This window comes from Thunnus thynnus, chromosome 6 (assembly GCF_963924715.1).
Source record: "Thunnus thynnus chromosome 6, fThuThy2.1, whole genome shotgun sequence".
Classification (NCBI taxonomy): Eukaryota; Metazoa; Chordata; class Actinopteri; order Scombriformes; family Scombridae; genus Thunnus; species Thunnus thynnus.
The window spans coordinates 26750147-26774896 of record NC_089522.1 but is presented as its reverse complement, the minus strand read 5'-3'; the positions used below and the strand labels follow the sequence as shown (position 1 = coordinate 26774896).

The 24750-nt window shown below is 39.7% G+C and overlaps 1 protein-coding gene and 1 long non-coding RNA gene across 4 annotated transcripts; one reads left to right on the top strand and one right to left on the bottom strand.

Moving 5' to 3' along the window:
- The first annotated feature begins 663 nt into the window (after positions 1–663).
- Positions 664–23428, top strand: rapgef3 (Rap guanine nucleotide exchange factor (GEF) 3). 3 transcript variants are annotated; one of them, XM_067593090.1, is made up of 28 exons: positions 664–886; positions 3376–3461; positions 7887–7931; positions 12124–12230; positions 12328–12449; positions 13241–13418; positions 13709–13793; positions 14134–14194; positions 14641–14717; positions 14824–14970; positions 15103–15209; positions 16246–16334; positions 16453–16531; positions 17468–17618; positions 17753–17835; positions 17948–17978; positions 18121–18196; positions 18367–18504; positions 18703–18800; positions 19040–19165; positions 19923–20104; positions 21057–21147; positions 21271–21321; positions 21477–21564; positions 21710–21774; positions 21865–21919; positions 22103–22174; positions 22606–23428. In XM_067593090.1, exons 2-28 carry the CDS (start codon positions 3399–3401, stop codon positions 22722–22724), a joined length of 2586 nt encoding a protein of 861 aa, XP_067449191.1. In that variant the 5' UTR covers positions 664–886; positions 3376–3398; the 3' UTR covers positions 22725–23428. The 3 variants fall into 3 exon arrangements, with proteins under 3 accessions (XP_067449191.1, XP_067449189.1, XP_067449190.1); XM_067593088.1 differs by lacking the exon at positions 664–886 and adding an exon at positions 2363–2634; XM_067593089.1 differs by lacking the exons at positions 664–886; positions 3376–3461 and adding an exon at positions 4482–4847.
- On the bottom strand, positions 904–4296 carry LOC137184947 (uncharacterized). The gene is made up of 3 exons (XR_010928728.1): positions 3679–4296; positions 3352–3432; positions 904–1542 (listed from the first exon to the last, which is right to left on the bottom strand). It is a non-coding gene; the product is annotated as an uncharacterized lncRNA (long non-coding RNA).
- Positions 23429–24750: the final 1322 nt, after the last annotated feature.

Sequence of the window (24750 nt, the reverse complement as noted above, 5' to 3'; positions counted from 1 at the left end):
AACCTCGCACTCACCGACTTACCGCCCCTAGTGGTGCAAAGAGGGACAGCAAATAATAGACCTTGGAGCCTCTGCTAAAGCCATTATGATAATAATATAACTTGATCTGTAAGATGAAGATAAGATAAGACCATACATTGTTTGTTAAATAAAGGCTATTGATATCTCAGTGTGACATAATTTGTTGTTGTTGGGGTTTTTTTTGTTTAACCTATTAAATCTATAAACAAAGATGCTGCATGAGTCTACACGGTCATGAGGTCAGGCACACATGTTAAAGCATTCCCTGACCACATAATCATGTGATCAGTGTTATTGCAAACTGTCAGCTAGAAAGAAAGTAATGGTTAACAAATATTAAACAAAATACAGTATTTACCAAGCAAAAATAAAATAAAGTTGCATATACAAAGAAGATATTAACATGAAAAGTGACTTTCCCTGCAGGAAACATTAAATCAAATGTTGTGGTTTATTCTGTGTAATGCCTTTTATATCTGTTTACTTGTCTGACTGTAAGTCATACAGTTAATGCAAAGCAATGAAATCTGCACCAAAGATGAGCTTTGAAGCTTTCCTGTGGTTTTATGCATGCAGACAAGTATGTCACCTATAAAACCACATGTAGATGCGTATATACTTCTTCACACTCTCACACAGCCATGTCTCACTGCTCTAGCCCATGCCCTGGAGAACTCTCTTCATGACCAATCAGAGAGATATAGGAAACTGTGTCCAGCAACGCTTCCCACAGTTCGCATAACGACACAGACAGAGGAATCATCCTCGGACATATGAAAGGAGTACAGGCTAAAAAAGGAAGCACAGCAAACTCAAAATCTGTGAAAGCCATCGGACTGAAAAATCTCACAAGAGCCTGCCTTTGGTAAGTTATTGATCACTTATCAAAATTATATTTTGACTAACAGATTGTTTGATTTATTATATTATTTTATAATTATGGGACGTCCTCAGATGAAAAACTGCTTTATTCTTAAATAGTTTGCCATGGAAATGTATGATTATCTAATAAATTATTATTATATGTCTAACGAGCAGTTCTTGACGTATAATTTTACATCGCAGTTATTCCAAATTTCAAGACAAAGCAAGTTATTGAATCTCTAAAAAATATGTCAAAGTTATTTGTTGCTTTTCTGTATTTATAACTTAAAACCTGTGATAAATTCCACCGTATGATTGACAGCAGGGGGTAGATATGTGAGAACGCTGTTGACAAACTTGAGGTGTTGTGAGGTTTAGAATTATTGCCACCATCTGTTTTAATGCCTTCGCTCATGAATTACTGTCTGCCTCAGTTTCTGCTTCAGTCCTTATTTGATCTCGGGGTCAAACGAATAATATATGTCTCTCCCTGTCACTGCTAACTGGCCAGGGGTGAGGAAGGAAAGGTTTCTGTGTGTGTGTGTGTGTGTGTGTGTGTATGTACCACCAAGCAGGCACAACAAAGACAGTTGGCAAAGTACACATTCCATGGGCGTAGATTTGTTGCAGGAAATCCCACTCCCATTCCCAAGGGATCTAAATAGAAACAGGGCACATAACACATGAACACATAAATAAATACAGAAAAAGAAGGAGAGAGAGAGAGAAAGAAGGAGAGAAAGAAAGATGGACTTTCGCCTAAAAACACAGAAAACAACATTATTTTTCTAGTGTAATCAGATATAAAGGCATAAATATCCTGCCTAAGAACTCACAGTTATATAATTTTTGGATATTTATACAGATTCTTTCATCAGTTTATCACTTGATGAGTTTCTAAAAATCTCTGGGTCTAAAATCTACTCTAATTGCTTCATTTTGTGGTAGCTTTGTATTCCAGATGTATGTGAATTTGACTGAGGCTTGCTTTACACTCGATGCAGGTTGCAGAGCATCGGAGTTCTCAATAGAGGGTAGCATTTATTTTCAAAATGCCAGACACGGAAAGTTAACTGAGACCTTTGTAGCTGAGGAGTTCAAGGTCACAGCAGCCTAAATTTAATCTCTCCTGTGAGATGAATTTTTATGTTCGTTTTAACTGTGCTCTGAACCTAACAAGGTCATCCAACACTATAGTCCCAGGGTCACAAAGCAATTACCGTCTTTGAATTTTTTTTTTTCTGTCTTTACTTTTCAGAAAGTAGTGTAGCTCAGACAGAAAGCAGTTTGTTCCTTTCTCTGTGGGTGAAGCCCTTTTAAAGTCTGTACAAAACTACCATAAATCTTTCAAAACAGCAACAGTGCTCTATGCATACCTACCCTATGATGTGCTGCTGTACTGTGCACACAAGACAATCACAGTCACTTTGTCAGATACTATCAAACAGACTGTAGCAATGTGCTCTTCCTTATCAGCTAAACTATCCTGTCCCTCAGGAGGTCATAAGAAGCACAACTGGATTCTTTCATTGTGAGCATTCTTAATTTGGCATCTTCGAGTCCCTTAAAGGCATTTGGAAGAGACTGAGTCAGAGAACTTTAAGCAAGAGCACAGACAACTTTAGCGAGAGCACAGACAACTTAAAGCAGCACTTTCTGTGCGGTTTTAATCGCTTGTTTACTTTAATTCTTTCTTTTGGGACGGCTGTGATTGGAGCATCCTCATGACTCCACGGGAATCTATACTTGGTAAGAAGCAAGTTACTGTTTTTGATTTGTTACTGTTCTTGTTTCTGAGAGACTGTGGGAGATTCGCCTCACAGTAGCTTCATGGAAAAGGGACTGTTGTACAGTTGAACTGGGAGAGGTTGTGACTCATTGCGAGTTCTGTAGAATTTGTGATACATCACTCATTCACCGCACACGCTGATAAAGTAGGGCTCCAAGGAAGAGGCAGTAATGTCTAAACAGAGATAGCACGCAGGAGCAACAGGTGCTGGAGTTTTAATAATAATTCTTACAAGAGATTGTTCTAATACATTGCCGTCTTACAGCTTTCCAGCTAGAGGAAAAAACCCAGCAAAGCATGGAAAGCAGGGCAGTGTAGACGTTCTTGTGGGTGTATTATCTTGTGGGGAGCTTGTGGAAAGCCATGGCAAACTGATTCAGGCATTGAGGTCAGTACAGGAAGGGCAGCCCAGCACTGAAACAATAGCTGGGATTTAAACAAGTCTTACATAACGTGTCCAGCCTGCAGGATACAGTTGACCATGATCCAGTTATAACTGGAGGTGCATGGAAAATCAAGTTAAATAGAGGGTTCCCTTGTCCTTGTTTGACAGTCTGCAGATTTACATCACTTATCTCTGCTTTGCTTCAACTAATTGCTGATGATGGGACAGGCTTGACTATGCATTCTCATGTTTGTTTGTTTTTTTCCTGGCTGTTAAAGAAACTAATTCTTACCCTGTTTCTCCATGTTTCACATAGGTAGTATCCAAGCCATCTTCTCCATGGAGAACTTGGTCAAAACGATCTGTTCTCCACCTAGACGTCGTACACCAGACATAGGAGAAGTAAGTCATCTGCTTCTGTTCAACAACACAAATGAAGTCAATAAAATAACTTTGAACCACACACACTGGATCTAAACCAGAGGCACAGAGAATAATGTGGCTATCTAGCAAAGTGTATTCACAGCTGAAAACTACAGTAGACCTGTTGGTACAACATAAAGCAGTATGATTTGAGTTTTATGAATCCATAAACCATAGGTATGTAACAGTTTAACACCTGTGCAAAGGGCAAACACCTGTAAGCTAGAACTGGACACAACTACTTCTAATGTGAGACATCCAGTATTGTTCTCCAACATAAACCGCTTTCTGCCCTTGAAACAGTTTATCTGCGCGTCCATGCGCTTACAGACCCAGTTGAGCCAGACAGCTGGACAACCTGATAAGTGTGTATGCGGTGCTCTGCAGCTCATGTGGGCTGTTCTGAACGACTACACTGAACAAACTAGACCATGCAGCGCCCGCCTGGAACATTATGCCTCCTTTAATTTACCCTTGACTCAGTCTCCTGAACCTACAGTATCAGTTGAACAGCAAAACAAGTAGTTCACAAGTGTTTGTGTGCGGTTTTTTTTAATATATTTTCACCACAGGGATGTAGTTTAAGTTGAAGTGAAGTGAAGGATGTAAATTAATAACGTCATGATATGAGTTTTTTTTTTTTTTGCAAATCATGTTTTTGTTTGTTTGATATTTTTGCAAATTTTGTCTTTTTTAAAAAAAAAAAAACATATATACATCTGTGCATCTGCATCTGTGCCACCTCTGTATTTATAGTACGAGCCTGGTAAAAACAGACACATTTCATTTTCTATTTTAAGACGTGTTAAAAAAAAACGGACAAAATGCAACGTCTGCACCTGCCCACATGTGCACGGAGTACGTCGACGTCAGGCCTAATAAATCAAAGGCCATTAATTAGATGGTGAAATGCCAGAGGAGGCCGTCTCTCTGTGATGTTGACTTCCAGCCAGAGAGCATACACACACACACGCAACTCAGCAGCAGCAAAGTGCGCCTGTGCTACGAGGGATGGCTGAATATTACACAGCCCGACCTCTCTGAGAGGCAAACACGTCTAGCAGAAGTATCCAGCGTGGGTTTGAATGCAAGACCGACATACAGGATCCTGCCTGGATTCGGGGGACATAATGCGGGCTCCTGAAGCGGCAGTGTCGTTGTGCTGCGTGTACAGTAACGAGCAGCTGATCGACTGTGCTGTGAATAATGTCTGAAGGTGCTGACTCCGTGTTCAGATCTGACTGGGAAAGTTGTTTTTCGGTTGTTTTGGTCTGAGTCAAGATGCATCTGTTTCGGAGTTACAATTACCAAGTGTTCCCGGATCGCTACTCAGTGGAAAGAACGACCATAAGGGGCATCAGCTGGGTATGCTGCTTTTAATGATTTCTCCAGAGAAATAACTGTGGATTAGTTTATGTAACACAGACAAGAATTAGTATATGGTGTCACACAATGATGATGATGAGGAGAGATGATAGTGATGCGCCATTGTTTTGATTATTCACACTGTCTTCTTGAATTGTTGTGTGTCTTTTAAAAGTAATTAGATAGATTATGTTGTCTATGTGTGACTTTGCAAATCTTGAGTTGTAACACTAAATACCAGCCCCCTTTTTTCTAGAAATATCTGGAATTAGACAAGATAGCAGTGACTTGGTACAGAAAGACCAAGAACAGACTGAAAGACTGGTACAGTCATAATTTGTTGCAAAAATGGTAGTTGTTATTGTGTTTAGAGCTTAATAGCCTTAAAAAACCTAGTTTTTGTTCAAGTGGCACACCACCCAGCGATCAAAATGCGGCTAATTTTGTGCTGAAACTGAGGAAAAAAGTTGGAGGAGATGTGGATAAAGCGATAGCAACACTATTCATAGAGCTCCACTATGACACAGTTAGAGGGTCCCCAAAACAGAGGTTTAGCAGATATTTCAAGAATGCTTCCAGTAGACTGAAGCAGTTTTCTCTATTGTGTTAGCAGTTCGGGTGTGGGGACACAGGAAGGTAACAAAGCACAAAGTTTTTATTAAACTGGGGTTATAAATAGTGTATTGTTTATTGTCCAAGTCCACCATAACACCCCTGCTCGGTTTACAAAAGAGATTTAGAAGATTGCACAAAGGGGAAGTTTTTGTTTCCAGGTCACAGGAAGACACAGAACAGTGGTGAAGCTCTTAGGTTCTAAATTTACTTGACTTTTAAGCATCAATAGGTCAAAGACAACTGTAAATCTCTCCAGACTGTATCCTGGACTTCCTGCTCTTCCCAGCCAAATATGAAAGTCATATTTTATGTAAAGTAACACAAAAGATTCATATCTGACAATTATGTTTGGGTCTGTGACGTACAAGTATGACACCGGACACACTAAATTTAATAGTCTCTTGATCTAACATGCTACACATATTCTCAAATGTCACAGGAGTCGTTCAAGTGGTTGTCAGGGGAGTTTGTGTTTATTTAGGTTATCTTACATGTAATAAATTACACATGAACACTTTCACAGAGATGTCCTCGCCAGGCCAATACTTTAAAAAAGATTTACACACCCAAGTGTAAAGGTCAGGTTGACAACATACTAAAAGTACCCGAATCATTAATATATATGAACTTGACATTAAACACATGATTATCTTTTCAATGGGAACAGTGTTTGTACTATACTGGCACAAAGGCAGCGAGATCCGCCTTATGAACAATATTCATTTTATAAATGAGTGTTCATTTTTTCCCCCAAAATGATATCCAACCCCTTTTGTTTCTCATCGATGTATGATATGAACAGTGAGCTCAATTAAAATAGCGCTGAGGCATTAGCTAATTCCTTTTCTTAACACATCACCTTTAACAGGGGGAAAAATTGAGCTCATTTTGCTGTCATCATTAGGAGATGCCAGGGCATAGTCCCTCCTGTCTTTCCTGCTCCTGCATACCGGTGCTGATACATGGGGACAAAAGAGAACAAAATGCCTCACATTCACAAAGGTTCCTAATAGTATCTGCCTGTCTACAGACCTGGGAGAACACTGGTTTATCCACATTTTTTGTTTACTCAAGGGGCACATGTGTCACTCTGACCTGGTTATAACTGACAAAACAATGCCACACATATTATTTTATAAAGACATACACAGTGAAAAATTCTTTAATGATCAGTGAAAAAAGGTACTCTTTTTTTTTTCAAGCTTTTCTGCCACAGTGGGGGCTAATGAGCTAATGAGTTTTTCAAGTATGCAGTGTGCCATTCAGACAATCATGTGACGTACCATAGCTGGCTGCACAGCACACCAGACAAAACATGCCACAAAGTCTGCACAAGGAGTGGAGACATTTAACAGATTTATATCAGTGATTTAAAGAGTTGATCTCAACAATTAGGTCAGCTATACCTCATGCGTCAATTTCAGTCATGCCGTGTGGTTACTTCGCATGTGTTAAACTTCTTTTTTGCAATCTGTTCATACGATGCATCAGCAAAGTGCAAAGAAACAAACGTACATGTTATTAAAATTCATCCATATTCCATTCGGCTAATATTTTATCCTTGTAAACCTTACAACTCTATAGTGAGACTAAGTGAAATGTGCTGCCTATAAATCAGTTTTCCCTCATTCTGTGTGCGTGCAGACATAGCTCTAAGTACCCACAAGTTATCAGATCTGGAAGGAAAATGGGATCCCTATAATAGCCTTCATACGGCTCTGACACTTGAATTAAGAGCAAAAGCAAGTGCCTCGGGAATACAGGTACACCACAAGGCTGTCATAAAAACATAAAAACCAAGAAGCATAGAGGAAGTAAAACTTAGGCCGAAGTACGGACATAGCAATGCTGAATAATTGTACAAGGTAACAGGTTTAGGTTAGGGTTAATCTGACTCTCATAAGACCATGTTCTGGTAAAGGGAGTCACCAGAAATAATATGTGATTAAATGTATATATCTGTGGCAACTGCTGCAGTACATTTAATCTTTAAACACTTTCAAAAGCCTTCTCATGAGAAAGGATAGTCAGTAGCTAAAAGCAACCTTTTCACTCAACAAAATGTGTGGCAACAGGCTGTGTACTTTCCTTCAGCTCATGTCTGTGTACTTTTTCCTCCCACTTCATTACACACACTTGATACCCACCCACACCACGGTGGAGACAATAGTAACTCAGCGCAGGTTGAGTTAATGTATTTATGTTGACCTTCATCTCAATGAAAAGAAAATAATTATTCTTTCTATCTGGACAGTCCAGCTTGGTTATATTTGTTTATTTGGTGCAACCACAGTGAGATTATCATCAACGACCAGCTAGTTCCTGTGGAATGCCGTTCCAGAGCAAGTTATCTGCTTTATTTCAGAGGTTTTAGATATGGAGAAATGGCTCAGTGGTGATAATGTCTCTCCCTCTTTCCTTTAGACTCCGCTGCCAGAGGCCCTGAATTCAAAGGACACTATGAAGCAGGTGTGTATACCTCAGATGGTGAACTATGCTTTGGTACATCACCTCCTCACAGCTGAGAGTAATCTAATGTTCTCACAAGGAGCACAAGGAGAGACACAGTGACAGAGGAGAAGCATGCTTTCATCATGTTTTTGCTCTTAAGCAAACTAAATGGAAAATTTCAATAAGCTTGACTGTTAAAAATTAGATTTTTTTTTACATCGGTCATCAAGGTTAATTATTATTTAGCATCTTTTATGTCATATCCTCTCATTTAAGTGCTCCCAAACAGTTACATAATCAGGTTTGTAAGTGCATACGAGGCTTCTATCTTTCACTTTACTAATTAGCTGATAACAGTTATTGACTTTGGTTGGCATAGCATTTGAATGTGAGTCTTGAAATTATCAGCAGCCTGTATTGCTCTCTCTCTCTCTCCTGGTGACTTTAAGCTGCACTGACCTCTGCTATCATCTAGACTTGCAGCGCTTGCATCCTCTTAAAATGCTGAACTTGTTCTTTTGTTGTTATAATATCCTGCATTACTACTCAAGCGAGTCTTAAAAAACACATTCCTAACGTGACATGTAGTCACAAGGAGTCTAAAGGGCACTCCAGGGCCCACAGTTAATTGACCCTCCCCACCCTTCTGAGCCCTGCTTCACCCAGTCCAGGCCCCTCACACCGCTTTATCTCAGCTTCTTCAACAGCATGCCAACCAGAGAACCTTTTAAACACTGATAACAGGGTTTGACATGGAAAGGGAATTCTTTTGGTCTCCCCCAGAAAGAAGAAGTTGTCAGTGAGAGACAGTGTGAGAGAGAAACAGCATCTTTCAACACCCAAAGAATCAATGCCTGTGAATTTTGTTTTGTGTTGGAAAGAGAAGATAGAGAGGTAATCTACAGAGAGTCTGCAGGAGGCACGTGTTGCTAACCTCTTTCAGCTTTGTTTGGTTGCTTAGCAAGTGCTGGCTCCTGATCCTTGAAGTCACAAATGAGCATCATACATTCTGATAGCACTGTACAAGATGGATTGTTTTTAATAAGCTGTGTTTGATTGTGCTCCAACTTTTTTATCTGCAACATGTGTAGTTTTCCTCTTTAGACACACTGAACTAGAATTCACCATATTTGATCACAAGTTTAGTAGCTACTAATCTTTGGTCACATTTTAAAAATAAAATTTTCATCTATGAAACCAGAAGGCTACAGCCATGCTAGCGGATCTGTGAGACTGTAAGATAGGTAACCCTGTTAGACAGATAAACCAAAGTATTAGACAAACTGAAATGTTGGCCTGATGATAAATCGCATAGTAATCTATTCAGTATTTGGGTATTTGGGTAAAAAACAAAAATGTTAACCTCATGGTAGCGCTACAGGAAAAGTTGCCACAGTCAGTAGGCTTCATCTTCTGGTGACCGTGAATGTCTGTACACATTTTCATGGCAATCCATCCTACAGTTGTTGAGATATTTCAGTTTAGACCAAAGTAATGGAACAACAGAACAACAGATCAACATTGCAATCCCCAGAGCCCCGCCATCAGAATGGCTAAAATGTTTGACATGTTCCAAGCAGCTAATGGAAAGTGTGTAATATTTGTTTGCAAAACTTTTCACACTTTCCACTTGCCTTTTGTTGAGGTGTTTCTATTCTGCAGGTAGAGGACTTTGTAGGTTGGACAATGTGTTTGTGCAACGCATATAGTGTAGGTGAGAAGTGACATCAACCGCAGATGCAACTTGATAGATCTAAAAACTGATGCTGAATGATTTTGTCAGAGGTCGTGAAAATCATTTTACCCATCTTCTGGGGGGATTTTTCAGAATGGAAATGTTTCTGGTAGGTGTGTGGTCTTGTGTTTTTCTGATGTAGAGAGAGACGGGGGGAAAGTCAGGTATCTGTAGAGACCACACAGCGACATTAAGGCTCCTTTCCAACTCAGAGTGTTCATCTGCAGCTGCTTCTCAAACAACACTGCCCACCAAGGTCACAGTAAGAAACAGAGAAATGTCTCGCCTACAGATGAAACACACAGAGAATAACTGTACTGGTCATCATTCCACCCAACAAGATAAATGCATGCAACCAAATCACACACTACACACTTCTAGAGCAGATGACTAACAGCCACAAGCCACAAACAGATTTAAATGAATAAAGATAATGCACAGAAGTTATATGAATATGTAGTGATAAAGACAATTACAACCTGCGTCTGAGTAAACTGTACAAGCTGTAGAGCAGCCTTTCTGTAGGCGTGGTAATTTAGGATCATAAGTAGAGATAATATAACCTCGACAACTTAAGTCTATAACAATATGAAGTTATTTATATACTGTGGATCAGTGGTTTTAAGATACTTTTTGTATATATGCTCTTGACTGTAAAATGACCTCAACAGCAATATGGACCCAAGTCATAAAGTATGTTATAGCTGCCTTCCCAAACCTAACAGCTGGCCCATACATTACTACACACCAATACACAGTGTGCATTGTACTTTGAGTCATTGACTGGTGCACCTGTGGGAAAGGTGTTTACTCTGTAATTCGACTCAGTTGGAACAATTACCTACGTAACACATGGCTTATAGTTCCTAGACAAGATGATCAGATGACCTACATACAGACAATAAACAACGCGCAGTCGGACACAGACAATTGAACTGCAGCAATAGAAAACATCGCACGGAAGAAATTATTAACTTTTCTGCGTGTTTACATGATTGTCAGGTTCAGTAGCGAGAGCCAGGCTCCCTCAGTGAAATATGGCTTTTGATATTGTTTTTGTAAAGGCTGGCTTAGGTAATGGAAAATTGCCTCATCAAGAAAATAAGTTTTGGAGTTGACATGCCTGAGAATGTGACTTTGGCATTCCCATGGGGAAAAAATAGCCCCTGGGAATACTGGTGACCTCTAGACAACATAACTTCTATGGGGCACAGCAGATGTCTCAGGGCGTATTTACTCTGAAGATGTCAGGTCTGGGAACAGGCCGATGTGGGCATGATAGGTTGAAGTGTGTACTGTACAGCATTACCCACAGTAGTCCGTTATAGTTGTGCATCATAATTAGCAGGCCTGCGTGAACTTGGATCTAACAAATATGTGTTGTGGCCTCGAGTTCAGGTGAAAGAGCAAAGGTTGTGTCGGTGTCTTCGAGGCATGGGGTCAGTGGGGTCGTTTCTGTCCCCGGCTTCCTCGTTTTGCTGCAAGTCCGCTCAACAAAAAAAAATACTAATATAGGAAATGGTCATTGTTGGGTTCTGTGTGCATCTCAAGACCACCACCTTGGGCTAACAGCAGTGCCCAAAGAAGAATCTGCAGAACAAACAAATAACTGTCTGAGTCACTTGTTGAATCACAAGACTGGGAGCAGGAGAAGCAAGAGAGGAAGTCAAACAGGGAGAAGCAAATAACAAAGTCTACCTCTGTCAATCATTTAGATTGTAAATATTGTTGGGTGGTAGTTTGATCCAATTTGTTTACAAAAGAGAAGCAGTGCAGAAAGCATGAAAAAACCTGAATTAGGGCATCCGCATTACAGCACATTCTTGTTATATAAGCCTTGCTTCTGCATCAGTGGCTGACAGGTTTTGCACCCTGTCTGCAACCTCTCTGGTTTTTAGACCTGACCCAAGTGAGCCGTGTTTATGTGAGGGGGAAGTGAGGAGGAAATAAATCGAGACTTCAAAGGAAAAGCAGCACATTGAAGGAGGTGAGAGAGGGGAAAGTTTGTTGTCGCTGCGTGCCAGAGTGTGTGAGTTGTAGATACTCAGAACTCAGCGAGATGTAGGAAAGCTGAACAAAACATAGCCATTTATAAAACATTCCCACCTCCCTGCAACCCACCCACACACACACCACATTTCACTCCGATGCCCACAGAAATCTCCACTCACGTTGTTAGAAATACCTGCCATCGCACATGATCTCAACGCTGAGGGGAAATGCAAAGAAACTTGTCTCTCTTTCTTTCACTCTCTCTCTCTCACACTCATAAATAAGCACAGTGTTTCAGTTAACAAGACCGACTGTGTTGCATATCCTGGCTCCTTATGTACACAGAGCTCTCTCACTTGTTCTCACCCTATTTCATCACATCATAAAAGGGAGCATGACTTAGTCTTGGCAGATTTATCTCTATAATAGAAAGATGCTAATAGATTAGCTGCTTGATAATATTTTTTTTCATTGTCTATCAAGTTTCTCTCAGATCGTGTTGTGAAGGCAGCGAGGTCAGTGTACAGCGTCATGATCGAGAGGAACCCCGGTCTGATCCGAGATAGAAAGTATCACCTCAAATCATACAGGTACCCACACTGTACATTTCTTCTGTGTCAAAAAAAAAAAAAAAGTGACAAACTCTGCAAATTACATGCAAATTGACATGTGAAATTACTCTTACAGACAATGTTGTTCTGGTAAGGAGCTTGTTGATTGGCTGATGAAACAAAATGACTGCCTCCAATCAAGAAGCCAGGCTGTTGGAATGTGGCAGGTCTTGGTGGATGAAGGAATCCTTGTTCATGGTAAGAAATGAGGAAATACAGTATGTCTCGAGTAAAACGTACCAATTCCTCTTGTCTGTTTGCATGTGACACCAGCAACATTTGGCTGACAACCAAAGTAAAGAGTAATAAAACAATATTTATCAGGTGTTGCATGAGGTCACACCTCGGCACGGACTGTAGAAGATTATATAAGTATTTGACAGGAAATGCTGTCGTTTTCTGGCAATTTTTTAAAAATATATTCTGATAATGATGTCTCAATGTCTCAAGCAGCACTCAAGAATTTCCCCTTAGCATTTGAGTAGCTTGAGATCTGGTGACTTAGTCTGCCAGGGAACATGTTTAACAATGAGTTCTCACTCAGTCAAGTCTTCACTAACCACTTATGTTCTCTGGACGGGATATTGTCTTTCTGGAAGAGACCACTCCAATCAGAATAGAAATGCTTCATCATCAAATGAAGGGGATCGCTCAGAATAGATTTGCACTTATTTCCATTTATCTTGTCATTCTTGAGTTTTGTAAAGTTACTATGTGACAACAAAATTCTCTTCTAAGGTCAAAATGTACTTATTTGTTTCTGTCTTTTTTAACTAATCTGTGTATGAAAGAGTTGTGTTCTACTTTAAGTCCCGTTCCACTCAAAATTATTCAAAGCAAAGTATTTTTATTCATCAACAAAACATTTCTGGAGGGGATGTTTAAATGATAAATTTTATGTAATCACCATATCTCAAAAGGTCGTCACCCTTAGTTACATTAAGATCTCATGAATATTTTTCCTTTTCCTGTGTTCTGTCTCAATCAAGTGAAACATGAGGTGAACTTTCATGACAAGGACACCCAGTTCTACCGCTTCCAGGACTCCGAGTTTGGCCTGAACCACATGACAAACGAGAAAGACTCGGAGGATGAGCTGCAGGAAGCTCTGTCTCTGCTGTCTCAGCTGGGTCCTGATGCTTTGCTCACTATGATTCTGCGGAAATGGTTAGTATGTTAAGCCAATAAAACAACTGCATGCATGAAAACACTATCAGACTACATGATGATGATGTTGTTTTAGAGACATTGGACTTATTATCTCAACTATGCCCGATGCTTCTGTAGCTGCTGTATATGAAGCATTACCTAGTTAGTGAAGTCATTTATTTACAGTATGTCATGTATGACAGTCATATAAGGTTCATAAAACCACTCAAAGGAACCGGTACTGTTGGATTATGTCTTTATCAGCTGTTTTTATGGCTGATCACACCTGTTGCCCTCTCTGCGTCTAGCCCCAGTCAGAGGAGTGCTGAGGACCTGGAGGTCATCTATGAGGAGCTGCTCCATGTCAAGGCTGCTGCTCATCTCTCCACCTCTGTAAGTCACTATTACTGCCTGCTCTTGACATCAGTGTCCTTAAAACCACTATGTGTAAAATTTTTACATGACTATACAGTCTTTCAAATTATTTCGATGGCCCATGTTTTTGCTTGTAGAAATTGAGAGTCTTGCTATTAAACTTCACTTTGATGGTGATAGTATACCTTAAATTTAATCTTTAAAACTGTTAATCTGTCTTCTAGGCTAGTATTTTTCTTGCATATACAGAATCAAATTTTTTCATAATGTACTTTGACCAAAAAAAATATTGGAATATAACACAGTGGAAACAGGAGTTATCAATGGAGTCTCATTTCTTGCTCTTTTGTGCCTGTAGGTACGGAAGGAACTAGCAGCTGTGTTGGTCTTTGAATCACATGCCAAGGCCGGAACAGTCTGTGAGTGTGACAGCTTTGCTGACGTTTGAGCTTGGGTGGTAGAGAGCAGTGCTACATACACACGTGGACACACATAGACACACACGGTCTCATTGTAGAGCTGAACCTCACTATACTGTTGTTCTAACGTGCACAAATGTCCTCTTCTGCCCAACATGCCCTTCAGATATATTATCTCCACTAAACCACGTAAACCATCAGCAATATTTGAAAGTCCTCACGTCATGATTGATTCATCACTTAAATGAAGGCAGTCATGTGTCCTTTATACTCTTCTCATCTCTCTTTCCATTTAGTCTTGAATATGAAAGTCATACATACATAATAATGCCCATTGCATGAAAGTACCCTGTAAACATGATCTTCATGCAATTATGATGGTTATTCACACAGAGACACGTGTGAATAACCAGTGTTGTTGTCGACTGTCTTGTTTTGTTATGTAGTGTTCAGCCAGGGGGACAAAGGCACTTCCTGGTACATCATCTGGAAAGGCTCTGTAAATGTGATCACACATGGAAAGGTAAATCTATTTACTGGTTGCAAATAAACCCCTCAGAATTGTTACTAATAAATGCCTTCTTGCTTTTACACTAGTATATAATGATGAAACTACTGTGTGCAAACAGGGTCTGGTAACGACACTACATGAGGGTGAGGACTTCGGGCAGCTAGCGCTGCTGAACGATGCACCTCGTGCTGCCACCATCATCTTGAGAGAAGACAACTGCCATTTCCTCCGTGTTGATAAACAGGACTTCATACGCATTCTCAAGGTGTGTCTGATCACCTACTTACTGTATGTGCATCTCCATGGCTTCTTTGTCAGATGTCAAAAATGTTGCCATGCATTTAAGGCCATATGCGACGGTATTATAGCTGTAGGTCTCCATCTCCATACCCTTTAGGATGTGGAGGCAAATACGGTGCGACTGGAGGAGCATGGGACAGCTGTGCTGGTACTGGAGAAGAGTGCTGACTCAGCAGAACAGGGAGGAGCAGGGAACAACAGCAAGTGAGAAACTCTGACACACCCACCTCTCAGACAAAACAGTCACTTTACAAGCAGCTTTATAATCATTAAAATTCTTCACAGATACTTAACCTGGGTGTGTGCAGATACTGTATCATAAAAATTACACAAGCATTGCCATTGGTCATCATCACATAATGTGGGACAAGTATACAGATCTTTTTGTCAAACGTCGTTGAGATCTTACTAATGTATTTTTATCTAATACCCAGAAAAGAAATGGACTTCAACCCTGCCTTGTTGAATGACTTGTTATCAGTCTTGAAGTGTTTTAGCAAACATAAAAGTGAATTAACTCAATGATGACCTCCCTTTTAGTTGTTCACTTGTTTCCCTCTTTACTTCCACACCTACACACACTACATCCATCTTCTCTTGTTCTCTCCACTTTACTTCACAAGCTTTATTATCTGAAGAACCAAACAAGTATTGAATTTTTGGGCCTGATACCATTCAGCAAAGATCCCTCTAAATTTGGTTATGAAAGAGTTATGACGTAGACACAGTATATGGCTTTTTTAATTAAACAGCAAACTTTTGATCTGTAACTGACCCGACCGACACTGCTTTCCACTCAGGTGTGATATGTTTCTGACAAGTATTATAAACACTGGAGTCTTCTGGACAAACTATGCGATGATTACGTCATGGGCTTTTTTCTGCTTCTGCTTTTGTGGAGGGGTTATCAATCAATATATGCACACAAACGGACATACAGTAAACCTGATAAAACAATTCTAATTATATAATTATTCATGTAATGTGTGAGAGTTAGCCAAGAGACTATTTTCATCTATAGTCCCTGGACAGTTATGTTGTCACTCTTAATAAGACTTTAAATTAGTTAGTTATTAAAATAGGACATAAGCATGGAGAACAATTATAGTAAAAGGCATTAATTAAACACACACAAACACATAAGCTCAGTGCATGCATGCAGAGCAATACACATCAGATTTTAATGTTAGTATAAATGATCTGTTCCTCTTCTTTTTCTCTTCTGCAATGCTCTGTGCAGGTACACAGTAATGTCAGGAACACCTGAGAAAATACTGGAACACCTACTGGACACAGTGAAGTTGGACTCTAATGGAAATGATGCTATTGGTGAGAGCCTGCGGGCATCTTCTTGCCTTTTCCCTGTTTTACTGATGATGATTACCAGGGATGACTCAGTCAACTAGTTAATCAACTGTGTGTTGTTGTGATGTTTGTCTCCCTGCAGATCCCTGTGTGGGTGACTTTCTGCTCACCCATAAAGTCTTCATGCCCTCCAGTCAACTGTGTCCTGCACTACAGCACCAATATCCTGAATAGTAATGGCGCTTTAGCGAAAGTTCAGTCAGGAAGACTATCTTTTGCATGTATATGCCTGTAGTTATATTTCTCATTTCATAATGCCACTCACATCTCTCACACATGCTCAGTCATAATTTCCCTTGCTGTCATTGCCAGCTGTAATCAGCTGTCCAAATCTATCCAATAGCACAGCGACACACCTCCGTTGTTAGCCTATCATCCTGCTGTTGTCATTTAATAAGTTTCTGCCTTTCATGCGTTCATGCTGCTGTTAGACACACCCCCTCCACCTCCCCATCACCGCCTAGTGTTTGCAGATTCATCAGTTTTATCACTACATCAACCTCATCAGCCTTATCAATCTCAGCAGAAGTCATCAGCCACCACCACCTCCAGTGACTGTCTTGACCAAGACTTAATTACCACTACATCATCTGCAATAATAAACAATTATCTTTACTTCATTCACTATGTCTCTCCTGATTGAACTAATATCAGTGTCAATGATGATGATGATGATGATAAGGATAGTGTGTGTACTAAGTGGAAAAGAGTAACACCCACACATTTATTCCAACATGAGGACACAACAACATTTTGATCAACTTGGAATGAAACATTAGTGTGCAGGCTTTACTCTTTTCCTATTGGAGCTGTTTTTAATAGCCTTAAAACCCACATGATGTGCGTATAATTGCACCCCTTCAGTTAAAAAGGATAGCGTGTAACTGCCACTGCTACTGCTTCTGCTGCTTATGATCATGATGGACGCAGTTCAAATGAGCAATGTCAATGTAATGTGATTTTTTTTTCTCATCTCATCTCTTCTGATAGCCACAAGTACATAACTGTAATATTTAATTGTAATTGTGTCTTATAATAGTCTCAGATTCTTTGTTTGTAAAGCTTGTTGGGCCGTTATTCCTTAACGATCATTGCACCTACCAGGCAGAGCTCTCTGAGGGCTCAGATCAGGAGAAACTCTCCTACGTTCTCAACACCAAGCAGAAGGTAGTGAAGCTGATTGGCCAGTGGGTGGCTCTGTACGGCCTTCTGCTGAAAGAAGACCCCATTGCTTCAGACTTCCTGGAGGTGAAGTTGCAGGCTCAAGTTAATCACATTCATGCCCATTTCTCTTTGTACACTGTGAATTGGAATATTTGTTATCGAAGAGAATCAATAATTATGTTCTTGTTTTTTCAATTACCGTGTTTGGGCTGAAACAGAGGCTGAAGAAGGAGGTAGCAGCTGATTTCCGTCTGTGCAGCATGCTGAAAGAACAACTTAGGGACAGGAGGAGAACAAAAGTGTAAATTGTCTTTGTTATCTTATTACATCTGCTATTTCTATTAAAAGTCATAAGTCATAACTATGGCAGCATAGTATATGACACTATTTCTCATCTTTTAATATCTCAACAGGTTGGAGAACGGATATCAGTCACTGAGCAGGGTAAGCATCTTCACATAGATCACAGCAGGGCACAGAATATTAATATCAGAGATACATTTTAATGAGAAAACAGTTTGAATGTCATGTTGTTGTCATTTGTCCGTTTAATGTCACTGCTGAGTCACTCTGATGTTATTGACAGAACCAGCAGTTCGACTGGTTTTCTAACTGTGAGGAGCCGGTGGGGAGGTTACAGCCAATCAGAGCTCAAGATAAAGGTGTGTGAGACTTCATTACAATATTATTGCGTTTACCTCACATTAACTCATGTACAGCATCTGTGGGTGTTGCTTATGAGTAATAGATATTAACACACATCATTACTCATGACATCAATTATCAAATTAGCATATCTTGACATTTTGGCTTCTTTCCCTTCATTTTGCAGTGTTGTACGAGATCTACAGGCCCGACAACAAACCTCTCACTTTGATGCTCCCAGTGAACACGTCTGTACAGGATGTGATGTCAGCAATAGTCAAACCTGGAGGAGATCACGTCCTGGTCAAAATGAACTCTGCGGGAGGTGATTGATCATTCTGTCTTTTGAAGTGTGAACAGATATTTTTCATTTAAATTTGCAGTTCCTGTAAAATTGCCTATCTAAAGCTGCTTATTAATTCAGTTTCTGATCTAGTGCTAGTCTTGTTCATAGATTTTCTCTACTGTTCTTTGTCAGTTCATTAGGCTGAAAATTAGTTTTTGATGTATTAAATGTTCACAGAAAGAGCTCAGTTAAAGCTAGATGCGACTGCAGTTTACACCGCCATGGGACTCAACGAAAGACTGTTCATCTGCACAAGCAGTCAAGTGGAACAACTGGTGAGGAATAGGTGTTCTCCATACTCCATACTCGCAAAAGAAAAGATGAAATCTCATCGCGTTAGACATATGTTCATTAGGTTTATTATTTATTATGGTGCATACAGTTAAATTTCACATGCTGGATTTGTTCAGAGCAGCTTATCAGCCCAGAAAGCCATCAAACATACACTCCACCGCCTTCTCTCTGCTAATTTTCTTTCTCTCTCTGTCTGTCCCTCTCTTTGTCTTTATCCTAGACACCCCTGGCGGAGCAGCAGGGTCCAGAGCGAGGAACAACTGACATCCTCGAACAGATGAGCTCTAAAGACATCGCCAGTGAACTCGCCAACTACGATTGGGAACTGTTCACTGCCATGCATGAGGTGCAGATATGACATTAAAGGCAAAAATCAGAAAAAAGATCCGCACATTGTACTAGTAGCTCCTAGCAATTTTAATTGAGCAACGTTTCGATCTACCAGAGATCTTCATCAGGCATTGTCAAATCACCGTCACAGAGCAAGACAATCAATATGTAGGCACAAACATTCAGCACTCAGGTGATTGTGATCTGCATGATTGAGAGTGCAATCTGCTCCCAAGCTGAACCAATCAGGGCAGAGCTGAAGCAATGCCTCATGCCTCTATGAAAAGGGCAAAAACAACTTTAAACAACAACTTCAATATTATACAGGCACATATGAAATAGAACACTTCAAAAGTTGAATCAAATATAGATCACGAATCACATAAGTCATCCAAAAAGTTACCATAAAAACTATTGTATAGAAAAATACATAGGAAAACCAAAGAATAAATAATAAATGATACAGAGGAAAGAGGATATTCAGTTCTAAGGTACATAATGCTCTATTATGCATAAAGAAAAACAAAGCTGAAACCAGCACTCAGAGATTTCCTCATTTCAACAAAAAGCTGGTTATCTCTTTCTTGAAACTGTATCTGAGTCACACTGCTCTCCACCATTTATCTGACAGCAGCAGTCTGCTGATACAGTTCTTCCTTCATGCTTCACATGTTTCTGAAGCAAGTCACATTCATTAAGTCACCTGTAAAAACAGGCTTCTCATTGATTTTTACATTTCAGTGGTTTGTGACTCATTGTCCTCATCTCTCCAGGCGGAGCTTATCTACTACATATTTGGCCGTCACAAATTTCCAGGTGCCATCACAGCTAACCTGGAGCGGTTTATGCGTCGCTTCAATGAGGTGCAGTACTGGGTGGTGACTGAGCTGTGTCTCTGTGAAGACCTGGTGAAACGAGCCATTCTGCTCAAGAAGTTCATCAAGATCGCTGCAGTGTAAGAGTTAATTATATAACACCTCAACCATGTTTTAATGGCAAGGTCAATCGGTCAGTCCACCACTTGGTCCATACTTCAATATCTGAAATTTTGTGGAGACATTCATGGTCCCCAGAGGATGGTCCCCTACTGATTTTGGATTACCTTTTCTCTAGCATCACCATGAGGATTGCATTTCTGGTTTTTAGTGATATGTCTCAAAAACTATTGGATGGATTGCCATAAAATTTGGTTCAAACTTTGATGTTCCTCACAGAATGAGTTGTACTTTGGTGGTTATCTGACTTTTCCGCACCTGCATGTCAAAGTTTTAATTTAGCCAGTGAAATATCTTAACATCTGCTTGATGGATTACCATAAAATTTGGTACAGAAATCCATGGTGCTCAGACCATACATCATAATGACTTTGGTGATCTCCTGATCATTCCTCTGGCGCCACCATGAGGTTCACATTTGTGGTTCTGGTGAAATGTCTCAAATATTATTAGATGGATTGCCATGACATTTGGTACAAACATCCATATTCCACACAGCATGAATTGTAATTACTTTGGTGATCCCCTGACTTTTCCACCATCATCAGGTCAAATTTCACTTTGTCCAATACTTTGGACTAATGGCATTACCAACAGCCTCAGCTGTACTTTGTCTTTTGTGCAAATTAGCAAATGTTAGCATGTTATATGCTAACTAAAACGATAAACATGGTCAACATTAAATCTTGCTAAACATCACCATGTTAGCATTGTTATGGTAAGCATATTAGCGTGCTGATGTTAGCATTAAGCTGAATGCACTGCTGCACCTAACCACAACCCACACAGGCTGTAGACTTTCGTTTCCATATAAACCATCTTTTAAACCTGCACTCAAAACTCATTTTAAGAACAGCATTTTGCCGCTTTGAGACATATTTGTTTATTTCCATTTTTTCCTCTCTGCCACAGATTAAAGGAGCAGAAGAATCTCAATTCATTCTTTGCCGTGATGTTTGGTTTGAGCAACAGTGCAGTACAGAGGCTCTACAAGACCTGGGAGGTGAGAAACCCCTGAATGCAACAACCACAGTCATGATGATGATAAATGTTGTGGCACCATTTACTGAACAATAACTTTGGAAATGACTCATACAACATTTTTGCTTGTCATTGTCTGTTACAGAGAATACCCAGCAAGACAAAAAGAGTTTACTGTGCATACGAGAGGTTGATGGTAAGTTACAGTGTAAATTTCATAAATGTTCCAACATTATTACTGTACTATTCTCTATAGTTTTCTACTTCTTCACATTCAAAGGCAGCTTATAGTATGTCCTGTTAATTATGTGTACTAACATAAAGTGTTACTCTATTCTCTGCTTCTGGTAGGATCCTTCACGCAACCACAGGGCCTACAGATTGGCTGTGGCCAAACTCAGTCCTCCTTACATCCCCTTCATGCCTCTGCTGCTCAAAGGTAACAATAACCAGCAGTGTTGCCCATACAGCATTAGCCTACACATGAATACGATGTAAATTAAGTCACTTTTAGATAATCAATGACATAATTGACTAAAATCACCAGGATACTAATCACTTTTTCTGTTCCTGTCTATGCTCAGACATGACATTCATCCATGAGGGAAATCCAAACTGTATAGACAAATTGATCAATTTTGAGAAGATGGTAAGATAGTTACTCAATTATTCTCCTCGCACATCTTATCTTTAGTATGAGATTGATCTGTAATTCCTCCTTTTTCTCTCATTGTCACAGCGCATGATTGCCAAGACAGTGAAAATTGTAAGAGAATGCAGAAGCCAGCCTTACGGTAAGTGATCCAGATGAGCTTTTCATACAACTAGCAGACTTATAGCATTGGCAAAGATATACACTTTATACGATGGCTATGGATATGTATTCACACAAGGTCAAACAAATGCATATGCATGAAGTAAATGAATGATGCATGCAGTATATATCCTGTAGGTAATCTCCTGTATCTTCTCTACAGTGCCTTCATCTCCACAGAGGGGCCTGGCAGATCGGATGTTTCTGGAAGGGCCTGCTACTCGCATATCTACATGTAAGCTACATTTACCATATCATTAATTGTTGTGACCAGTTGTATTATCTGAAAGATGAAGAGTGTAATTTATGATAATCAGAGTTTTTTTTTATCAATATCTTTAACACTATGATCTCCGCAGCCTGATTACTGTTTCACCACTTCACTTGTTTTCACACTTGTCCTTTTTAAATTTCACATTCTGCCAAATGGTACCTGTGCATGCAACATAACCGTAACGTCCCTGGCTCGATTCCAGCCAGTAACCCTTGTTGTATGTCTTACTCATCTCTCTCCCCTTGTTTCCTGTCTTCCACCTCACTATCCTCTATCTTATAAAGGGAAAAAATGCCAGAAAAAAATAATTAAAAAAAAAAAAATGGGAAGATTTGCCAGTACAAACACTTAAATGTCTGCTGAGTCAAACATGATTTATCCCTCTCATCCAGACTCAGACCACGCCCTGCCTCTGCGTAGTCCCAGCAACATCCGACACTACATTCAGAACCTAAAGGTGATCGACAACCAGCGCAAGCTAACACAGCTATCGAGAACAGCAGAATGCTAGGACACCAACCTGCAAATGTACAAAGACTGTATAACTGTAGCCTAAATCTGAACCAGAGAACGGATTGTAGCTGGATGAACAAAACTTCCACACTTGTCTAAAAAAAAGATGGACCTCTGGAGGTGTTGCTTGAGTGACTGAGTGCCACAGATATTCAATCGAATTGAAGGGGCTTGGACATTCATGGAGAAGCTTTCTGCACAGCGATGAGAGAGAAAATAAGCAGTTTCCACAGTAATCACATCAAATACCAAACCAGAGAGTCCAATTCTGTGTCCATGAGTCTTCAGGGGACGCTTTTTATCCAAAAAGCCTTATAGCGCACTGGTATACATACATTTTGTTGTGTGTGTATCGCAGTGGGAACTGATCCAGTGGTGATGCCACTCAAATACATAAACCACACAATGTTACAACATGTACAGTTAAGCAAAGTATGCCTGTGTCTTGTGTCAAAAGTCATTTATGTGACATTTTATATACTGCTGTCTGTGAGATTGAATAATGCTGATGGTTTCACAAAAGGGTCATAAGAACACACACACAGATCTTTGCTATAGCTAATCACTTTAGGTCAGTTGTTGTTGTGCACTTGTATTTTAAAACTAATATATTGCAGATCATTTTTGGCAGCCAGGCCACTGACTGACATGCATATCATTTCATACAATGTTTGTTTTCTAAATAAATTATTTTCTCAGTAATGTGTATTCAATGAAAGCACCACAGTTTGTAAAAAGGGAAATATTTTATTTAAAGTACAAACCGTAACAGGTAAAAATTGACCTCCAAATAGCCCCCCCCCCCTTTTTCTTCCCTGTTAACAAAAATGTTCTCCCCAATATGGGGTGAGAAAAATTCACAACAAATCAGTTATCATTTGAATTCCAAAATACTCTCCTTGTCATAAATATATACAACTTCTTTTTGAAAGTCCTGGAGAGTGAAAATGGGCTAAGACATGTAAAAAATGGGGACGGGTGGGGGGGAGGGGGGTGCCTTCTCCTGATGTAACCACGGAGGATGTAGTAAAATGATCCCCTGTCATAAATTATGCATTGACATGTTCAGTAAAGAATTTTCATGTAAGCAATGTTAAAAGATTTAAATCAATTACCAGTGGGGATTTTGTAGACCATTTAACAAATAGTAAATCACTATCCATTGAGAGGGGGCACATGTAATGAAGCAAACAAATGTAACACATATGGTTAAGTGTAATGGTGGTGTTTAGACAGGTGCAACCATAACAGCACATAATTCATCAAACTATGTCAACATACTCAAGTTCAACTCAACGGATATGTTCTTGTGGTTTGTGTTTCTGTGTCAGTATGTGGCGTAAAAATCAGTACAATCAGAAAAGTGGTCCAGCAATGAAGTGGTGAATACATCTGAAGTAGAAACACACTTGAAGAATGCTTAGTGAGAAAGCAGGTGAAGGTGAAAAGCCAGAACACAACAAAAGATTTAGTCTATGTGCTCATCACATACTTTGACACGCATCACTACATGTTACAAAGTTCTGGGTTATCACAACGCAGTCACAAATAAAACATAAAACAAAAGAAAGCACTGTAATATATAAAAAAAAAAGAGTGAATATAAATATTGCACTTCCAAACATTTAGTTCCCAGTGCCTAGTTTGTTATCCCTTTGTTAGAGGTACAAGACATCCTGTAGGACGCCAACATCTGGACGGTAGACTTACACTCTTTGGGGGGAGATTTTCCACTGAGGTTGTAAGTATTTTAACTGCTGCTGTGCTGTTAAAAAAAAAAAAGTCATCCTGGCCAGTGGCTGTATTTATGCGATCATGATCAATATTATTGCAGAATGGCTTAACCTCAATGATCTTAAGCTACAGAGGTGATAGGGATAACCAGGACTAAGCAGTGGGAAAGGTAATAACCAATTCATACACAAAACAAACATTCATAAATATACCATTCACACAAATGCATGTATGCATGAAGTCACACATGTATACATGCAAGCAAACACAACTCCAACTCAGACATTGAG

Coding starts and splice junctions, on each gene's coding strand:
- rapgef3 (XM_067593088.1), top strand. CDS start 2,610: ATGACTCCACGGGAATCTATACTTG. Junction 14,971..15,102: donor ACTTCATACGCATTCTCAAG/GTGTGTCTGATC, acceptor CATACCCTTTAG/GATGTGGAGGCAAATACGGT. Junction 15,210..16,245: donor GGAGCAGGGAACAACAGCAA/GTGAGAAACTCT, acceptor TGCTCTGTGCAG/GTACACAGTAATGTCAGGAA.